At 31.6% G+C, this 8,975-nt stretch overlaps 1 protein-coding gene across 1 annotated transcript; it reads right to left on the bottom strand.

Annotated features, from left to right (window-relative positions):
• Nucleotides 1-1,554: 1,554 nt before the first annotated feature.
• LOC139846840 (uncharacterized) lies at nt 1,555-3,929 on the bottom strand. Its single transcript, XM_071836381.1, has 4 exons — nt 3,534-3,929; nt 2,200-3,472; nt 1,730-2,023; nt 1,555-1,685 (listed from the first exon to the last, which is right to left on the bottom strand). The coding sequence occupies exons 1-4, from the start codon at nt 3,927-3,929 to the stop codon at nt 1,555-1,557; spliced, it is 2,094 nt and encodes a 697-aa protein (XP_071692482.1).
• Between the last annotated feature and the right edge of the window lie 5,046 nt (nt 3,930-8,975).

An 8,975-nucleotide genomic window follows, 5' to 3' on the forward strand; every position in this document is an offset into this window, starting at 1 on the left:
TCACACTTGATGCTACCGGCACGTGGTTCACATCCAAATTTTATAGTACTACCGGTACGTGGTTCACACTTGATGCTACCGGCACGTGGTTCACATCATAATACCCGTCACATACATGTTATGGTACTACCGGCACGTGGTTCATACCATAACATTCACAAATAAATACGCCATATATATGTACATATAATTATTCCACTCACCTCGATTACTTGAAAAGCAAATCCGCTTGAGCTCCTAATCGTCCAAATGCAAATCACCTAAGTAATTTACAAGCAAATAAGCTAAACACTCTAGCTTATACCCAAAACACCATTTAGTGCAATATAGACCCATTTGCACTTACTTTACTTTGACCAAGTCAAAACTCACCCGAAAATCCCCATAATCATAATCAACTAGTGATTATGTTCCGACAACTCGTTTTAATCAAGGTTTCATCAACAAAACACCTTACTTACATCATTTAACACAAAACTCATTTTGACCTATTCTCAAGTCAAAACACCCATTTGGCAAGCTCACACAATTAATCACTTATAACCTATGTTAACTAGTGATTTTAACACTCGAAAGTGATTATCAACTAATCAATTTCACTATCCAACCCAAACCAACCAACAATGGTCATTAACACCACTTACTAGTTCAATCACCCAATTATCAACTAGTGGGTTTACTTCAAGAACACCCATTTCAAAAATCCCAATTATGAACATCAATCATACTATGAAAGTGGGTTTACTTCAAGAACACCCATTTCAAAAATCCCAATTATGAACATCAATCATACTATGAAAATTTGGAGTTAGAACTTACCAATACTACCACAACGTAGCTGTGAACGAGATGAATAACTTTAACACTTGCAACTTCGATTGATTCAAGCTCCTTCTTCTCCAAATGAAGCTTTCTTTCACTAAACTCTATTTCTCACTCTAGGGTTTGAGAGTGTGTGGAAGAGATGAAGAATGAGATCCAAATGAGATTGGATCAGGTTTTGTGGCCTCAAATCGTTCAGCAAGTGAAAAGACCAAACTACCCTTCATTTAAGTAAAAATAGAAAAACTGGAAATCTGTTGCAGGGACAGTGCGCGGCGCGCACCATTACCTCTGCGCGGCGCGCACGCAGGCCTGAGCAGGTTCTGACTTTTCTTCAATTACGCAAAGCTTCACACACTTTAAGTACATCATATATACTCCATGTACAATAAATAATCGGGTCTTACAAGATGTGAGACGCATGTTGACAGTTAGTTTCAAGACGGTCACATGATCCCACAGGTATGATAAATTAAGAGTTGCAGCTACAACATCCTCCCTTTTTCGCCTTGTAATAACAGGTAGAACTTGCCAGAAATCACCACCAAACACTATGAATTTACCTCCAAATGGAGTATCCATGCTGTTACTATTAATTAGCCGACAAATGTAGCGTAACGACCGATCTAGTGTTTCAACGCATAGCCTGTTAACCACTGGAGCTTCATCCCAGATAACCAGTTTAGTTATTCTGATCAATTTTGCCAAATGACTATTAGGCTGAATCCTACACTATGATTCGTCCTTTGGATCTATAGGATTTTCGAAACGCGAATGAGCAGTTCTTCCACCAGGCAATAAGAAAGCGGCAATTCCGCTGGAAGCAACATTCAACACAATTTGACCTCTACTTCTCAACGCAGCTGACAATGTATTCCATAAAAAGTTTTTCATGTACCACCCGAACCATATACAAAAAATGCTCCGCCTTTGTCTGCTGCAACAGCACTTACGATAGTATTGTATGCCTTTTTTTTATCAGTGTTTTGGCTATCGATTAATTCAGCATGCTGAATTTCTAGTTCAGGCATATTATATGACAATTCATCTATAATAAATGGATTATCTGACAAATTAAGCACTTTCGAAGACGGATAAGGCATTGAAGGATAATTCTTTAAAGATTTACCATTACGTAGAAGTAGTTTTGCAATTTCATTCAATGTAAGGTTCTTCAGCATTTCAAGGGTAGGTTGGATGTCTGTAATACATAAACATAGATAAAGATGTTATTCAAAATGAAATAAATTAAAATTTTAAAATTATGCATGTATTAGTAATTGGTTATATAAAATATAGAAATTTTAAAAGCAAAGAATTGCCAGGGATCAGTTTGTAGTTAATGAACACAAATTAAAATGATCGTTATAAGTTAACCTGAAAGGCGATGGTGAATAATGTCAACAGATAAGTATTCAAAAGCTTCATCAAAAACAACTTCTTGTCTACTTAGGCTCTCTGATGTAAGTAACTGACAGATTAAGTTCCGAACAAAGTGACCACCACCCCAACTACTTGCCTCTTTTATACCATCGATGTATTCCTGATCGTCGTCTAATAAACCCATTTCATAACATGCATCTTTAAATGTAGGACATAGTTGACCATTAACATTTCGAATATCTTCATATGAAGTAGGACCTTTAACTTTATTCAACAAAATACGTAGAAATAATAGTTCACCAGTTTGAGGAGATACGTGATGTATACGACCAATTGTGCCAGTGAATACATTTTTTGGAGACCAAAGTTTTGTTTCCTTATTCCACACAAATTCAAGATAAGATAGTTGTCTTGCATCTTCGTTGACTCGATTCATGTTCATCCATTCAAGGAATTGAGATCTATTTACAGATTCAGAGTCTAAAACGTTTTCTACTAAATCTTCTTCATCAAAGATAACTGAATGTTGATCCGGTAAGTGAAAGGCAAGGCGTATAACTGTTGGATTTCTATTGTGTATATCAAAAGATAACATACACCATACTGCTTCGCATGATGATACATATCTGCAGTCATAGTATTCTTTGACTTCATCTGTCACTTCGTCGCAACCACCAGCAGTGACCCTATCATTACCTTTATTGATGTATTTAAATAGATATCTAATTGCACCAAGTTGATTACACCATTCAACATTTATTCGAACATGATATTTTTTAAGTAGCACTGCATTATAAGGAACAACACTTCCATTATCAAGATCATGACCCTGCTTTATAACCTTCCTGCCGTTATCTGTACGTTTGTAAATTGGATAACCTTCTTTATCAACAGTTGTACAGTCTGCAAAGGGCTTTGGAAAGTTTTTTGTGTGTTTTTTTTCAATGTCTGTGCAAGGACAACTTGGATTCTTATCTCCACACGGACCATGAATCATTAAATCCGACACAAGCTGGTATAGTTCTGGATCAACATCCTTGTCAGGTATTTCTGCAGAAATGAACTTATCGACATCTTTTGGCTCAGGTAGTTTGTCTCTTTCATCAAGGAAAATACAGATATGTGCATGAGGCAAACCTCTTTTTTGGAACTCTATAGTGTAAAGGTGTGTAAGAAAAAAGTTTGAATATAAATTATTAGGACAGGCTATAGTAATATGTTTAAATAATACTAAAAACATATGTGTTGCAGGCAAAAAGTAATTAAACTGTTAAGGGTTATAAATTTTATGTTATAAATTAGAAATACTTAGAAACATGAAGACGTACCAGCTTTAACCCTTCCAAACAGACTATTTTTTTTATATCTTCCATTAGTCGATAAAGTTTGATCTTAAACATCCTTGATTGATATGCTGGTTTATTTTCAGGATAAAATCCAGTACCTTCTAAGGCTCTCCTAATCTCTGGCCACTTAGAATTACATGTAAAAGTAATGAAGATATCAAGATAACCATAAACTCTACATAGTGCCATAACATCACAATATTTTTCTATCATGTATCGTGCACTTCCAGTAAAAGACGCGGGTAATTTGGTTCGATTACCAATCATGTTGTTTACAACTTCACCGCTGAGAGTCGCTTCAGTAAGGTTTGCAAAAGTTTCGGCTCTAAGTATGTTTTGTTTTTTCCGGATGTAATATATTCTTTCTGATTCGACCATGGTGTAAGCATCAACCAACAATTGTTGATGTAACTTACGTGCTAGATGGACAAAAGTTGGAGATTTCTTCAAGAGTTGGAGATTTTATTTCTTGTAACTTATAAGCAAAAAATTCACGCATTGTAACACGTTTCTTTAACCTTGTTGTGTTTTCATCAACATCACGGTGGTTAATATCAGTACGATATCCATCTTCAGCATGTGCGAACAAAAGAGGATATTGAAGAGCTAAATATTGGGGATGTAATTCGCTAATACGTTATAGTCCTTCTTCAAGACTATTTACAATTATGTCCCTCTTATCAAAGTTTAAATCAATATCTCCAACTATTAGTGCAGCTACTTCATCAACAGTTAGCAAGTTGTAGTTACGTCCGTCACCACTTCTGCGAGCTATTAGCTTGATTTTAAAGTTAGGCTCATTATTTTGTTCAAACAAATCCCTTGCCCTTCTATACATCTTGACCAATGGGTTGCATTCGTCAAGTAGTGCAATCAACTCTCTTATAAGGTCTTCATCAAGTGTATTGCATAGAGTCGTTGGTTGATTGAAATTTTTACCACTGGTAAGAGATATATAACATATGTGAATATGTTAGATTTACATTTTCCTTGATAACGTTGATACAAATAATTGGAAGGTTTGTAGTAGCTATAATAAATTTTAGTGCTTACCCTATTGCTACTTTCCGGTTGGTAGCTTCATTGGTTGTATCATAAATATACAATTGAGAATATTTTAGTGACGATCCAGTTGAAGGTACTAAACCACCCATCCTGTGACAATTTTGTCCACGAATACGAAATGTGTAAGGCCCTCTTCCTCTATTAGCAGTTTTATCAACCTTCCCACCCATTGAAGTGAATGCAAACACCATATTATACTGCCTAACATTATCTAGAAAATGTTTGCTTTTTGGATGATTATTAGTGTATAAATCCCACAGAAGTTTTGGAGGACTTTTTGTGAATTTTGGTAGTTGAATTTTTCCTTTCATACAACATAATGAAAAGGAACCTGGTAATCCTTTTGTATTTTTACCACGACGGGTCTCTTTGTACCATAAGTACGATCCACATGCTTTACATTCGAACGACAAATCACCTTCATCAACGTAATCTGTGAAGCCATTTAGTATATGATGTTATTAGGTAAACATAAATAACATATTATATTTTTAAATAAAGTATAAGTAATGTAGTTATAAAAGGACATAGGTCGTCACCTTCAGAGATGCCTTTAGTTTTATGTTCATTGTCACCAGATGACCCTGCTTCATTGATATTAAAAGGAACAGGATGAGTGCTGTTCCTTGATCTTGATTTGTTAAACCTGGTGTTTTTTGTGATGACCCGGGAATTTCCGACCAAATTTAAACTTGAATCTTATATGGTTTCGACACGATAAGCAAAGTCTGTAATGTTGAAGTCTCAAAACCTTTGAACTGTGTTCATGTTTACATTTGACCTTTGACTAATCCCGACGATTCACGAATAATTATTTGTAAATAAATATGTATATATATAATACTTTGATATTATAAATTTTAATTTAAACATTTAAAAATTCAATATGTAAAATAAGATATAAAATCATTATGTTGTACTTAAAATGAATTCATATATATATATGTATGATTTCTATAGATAATTATTATAATATGTATATATGTAAGAATTTATTACTCAATGTAAGATACTATATATATAATTATTATTTCCAGTATTACTAGTAAAATAAATATTAAAATCAGGATTATAAATATTATTGTTATAAATTTTATAGATATAGATATTATTATTACCAAAAATATTATTATGGTCATTATTATTATATTAAGAATATCAATATGATAGTTATTGATTAATGAGGTTAATTATATCATACAGATGATATACATTACATATCAGATATATGAATAAAATAAGGATATAGTATATTAATGTATATAAACGGTTTATACTTAAATAATTATAAATCGTGTATTCAGTTGAAGATTCGTTCCTGTGTACAATTGCTGTTAATACAAATCCAATGTAATGCAAACCAAAAGCTGTTAGCCATCTTAATCGATTAGGATATTTTTTCTTCTCAATTTTTGTTTTTTATTGTTAGAAAGTCAATCATATATCAGATACATTCAATTATATCACCTGCTAAACACTTTATGTTATTTTATTTTATTCTTTCTGTACGATTTATGATCTTGTTGATTTCACCTTACTACAAAACAAATTGCAAACGAATCAAATACTGTGCTAATATCTAGATTACGTCCTAAATTATACTTAATCTATTGCTGCAAATTCGTTAAGAGAACATAAATCATATGAACCAAGAACACCACCCTTGACAAAACCACTTTCACCCTCATCACTTTCATTCATCAATCGACAACCATCTGACTTCACTTGTTGATTCTGTATTTCTGTTAGGGTACACTTCGAGCAACAACAACCATGAAACCACTACAATCACGAACTAATCCGATCAGAACCACTGCAAATTCTGTTATAACCACCACTGCAACACCATCGTGACTCACTTAATTACTGGTACACTTCTTGTTTTCGATCAAACCATTTATATTTACTACTAGAGACACCCATCAGAACCATCATCGATCACCTTCATTAAACGAAACACACCTTCAACCATCAAACTGCAACAATCATTTCTTCCTATTTGAATTGATAAAGTAACAATAATGATGAAGAAGGACGGATTAATCCGATAATACTTTGATGATAATACCTGAAGATGAACCGGAACTGGACTGAGTTGTTGTTTCTAACTCACGACACAAACCCTCACTATTATTAAATCATTAGACACGAAACCCACCATAGCCCGTTAACCATTGTTACAAATGCTATTTCTATTTTGTTTCACGTCGAACGCCAATACCATCACCCATAAACTAAATTGTTGTTGATATCAAAACTCGACAAGAAGTTTCTCTCTCTCTCTCTTACTCTCTCTCATCTTCAAACCACATCATCGCCACCATCCTTGCTGTCATTATTGCTGCTATACCTGCGTTTGTTCCTGGGTAAACTGAAATCCAAAAACCTCCCAAATCAATACAATAAATTGCTGCACCGTTGGTTATTTTTAAAGTAAAGATGATTGCAAGGATTAAGATGATGGTATATAAAATAATAGCGAATGATTATGTTTATGACAAGATGTATAAGTTGTCGATTGAATTGTGTTAGTGGAAGAATTGTGGGGCTGCTTTTTTTTTTCTTTCTATTCGCAATACCACCGACGGTTCCTTCTCTTGTATTCCCTTCGTTTTAATCGATTTGACCAACAGTCCCAAATGGATTCGATTCCCTTTATTTTTTTTGTCCTTGGGCCATGTTACTTGTGACAATGGGTCATATGGTATATGCTTAATTGGGTTGTCATGATGGGTTATAATGAAAGAGGAGGAAGAAAATGGAAAGAGGATGAATATAGGTTAAATAGGTTTCGGTTGCTAAATAAAACAGAAAAACCGAAATAGCTTAGGTGGTTAAGGTGTTGGTGGGTGAATGAGAGGTCGTGGGTTCGATTCTGAACAAGTACAGTTTATTCTTTTTGGAGCTTTTTCTTATGGGGTAGTATTATTATTATTATTAATATTTAGTATTAAGTGTTAGTTATTATTATCATTATCATTTTATTGAAAGTATCATTAATATTAAGAATTATTATTATTTTTTATATAAAGTCATCAAGATTACTAAATTTATCATTTAGTTTATTATTATTATTATTATTATTATTATTATTATTATTATTATTATTATTATTATTATTATTATTATTATTATTATTATTATTATTTTTATCATTATTATTATTACTTTTATCATTAACATTATTATTATTAAGATTATTATAAATATTATGATTTTTGCAAATATCATCATTAATATTAATATTATTATCATTATTATTATTTTTAAAATTATTATTATTATTATTATTATTATTATTATTATTATTATTATTATTATTATTATTATTATTATTATTATTATTATTATTATTATTATTATTATTATAAATTTTAACATTAATGTTATTTTGTCATTATTGAAGTTACTACCAGTGTTATTATTTTCATTACAACAAATATTATTTATAAATATTACATATGGCATAATTGTAACTAATATTACAAGTTACTATGTTTTTATATTTTAACTAATATATTATTATTAAAACATTAATTAAATTATATATCTTATATATAATATAACCTAATATAAGTACTAATATAACTATACAAAAAGATATTAATATTAATACATTATAATATATATATATATATATATATATATATATATATATATATATATATATATATATATATATATATATATATATATATATATATATATATATATATATATATATATAAACTTAATTGATTTATATTATAATGTGTTAATATATATACTTAATATAGGTTCGTGAATCCGAGGCCAACTCTACACTTGTTTAATGTCGTCATATGTATTTTTACTACAAAATACATTAGGTGAGTTTCATTAATCCCTTTTTAAAAGCTTTTGCAATATATATTTTTGAGACTGAGAATACATGCGCTGCTTTTATAAATGCTTTACGAAATAGACACAAGTAATCGAAACTACATTCTATGGTTGGATTATCTAATCGAATATGCCCTTTTTATTAAGTCTGGTAATCTAAGAATTAGGGAACAGACACCCTAATTGACGTGAAATCTAAAGATAGATCTATCGGGCCCAACAAGCCCCATCCAAAGTACCGGATGCTTTAGTACTTCGAAATTTATATCATGTCCGAAGGAGGATCCCGGAATGATGGGGATATTCTTAAATGCATATTGTGAATGTCGGTTACCAGGTGTTCAATCCATATGAATGATATTTTTGTCTTTATGCATGGGACGTATGTTTATGAGAAAATGAAATATGAAATCTTGTGGTCTATTTAAATATTGAAATGATTGTTATGATAAATTGATGAATTCACCAACCTTTTGGTTGACACTTTAAAGCATGTTT

Source organism: Rutidosis leptorrhynchoides, chromosome 1 (assembly GCF_046630445.1).
Source record: "Rutidosis leptorrhynchoides isolate AG116_Rl617_1_P2 chromosome 1, CSIRO_AGI_Rlap_v1, whole genome shotgun sequence".
Taxonomy (NCBI): domain Eukaryota; kingdom Viridiplantae; phylum Streptophyta; class Magnoliopsida; order Asterales; family Asteraceae; genus Rutidosis; species Rutidosis leptorrhynchoides.

What these genes read in the sequence shown, in the direction of transcription:
- LOC139846840 (XM_071836381.1), bottom strand. Translation starts at nt 3,929, where the DNA reads ATGGTCGAATCAGAAAGAATATATTACATCCGGAAAAAACAAAACATA. An exon ending in TATTCACCATCGCCTTTCAG is followed by an intron (nt 2,024 to 2,199) that starts GTTAACTTATAA and finishes TATGTATTACAG; the next exon opens with ACATCCAACCTACCCTTGAA. An exon ending in CGGAGCATTTTTTGTATATG is followed by an intron (nt 1,686 to 1,729) that starts GTTCGGGTGGTA and finishes ATACATTGTCAG; the next exon opens with CTGCGTTGAGAAGTAGAGGT.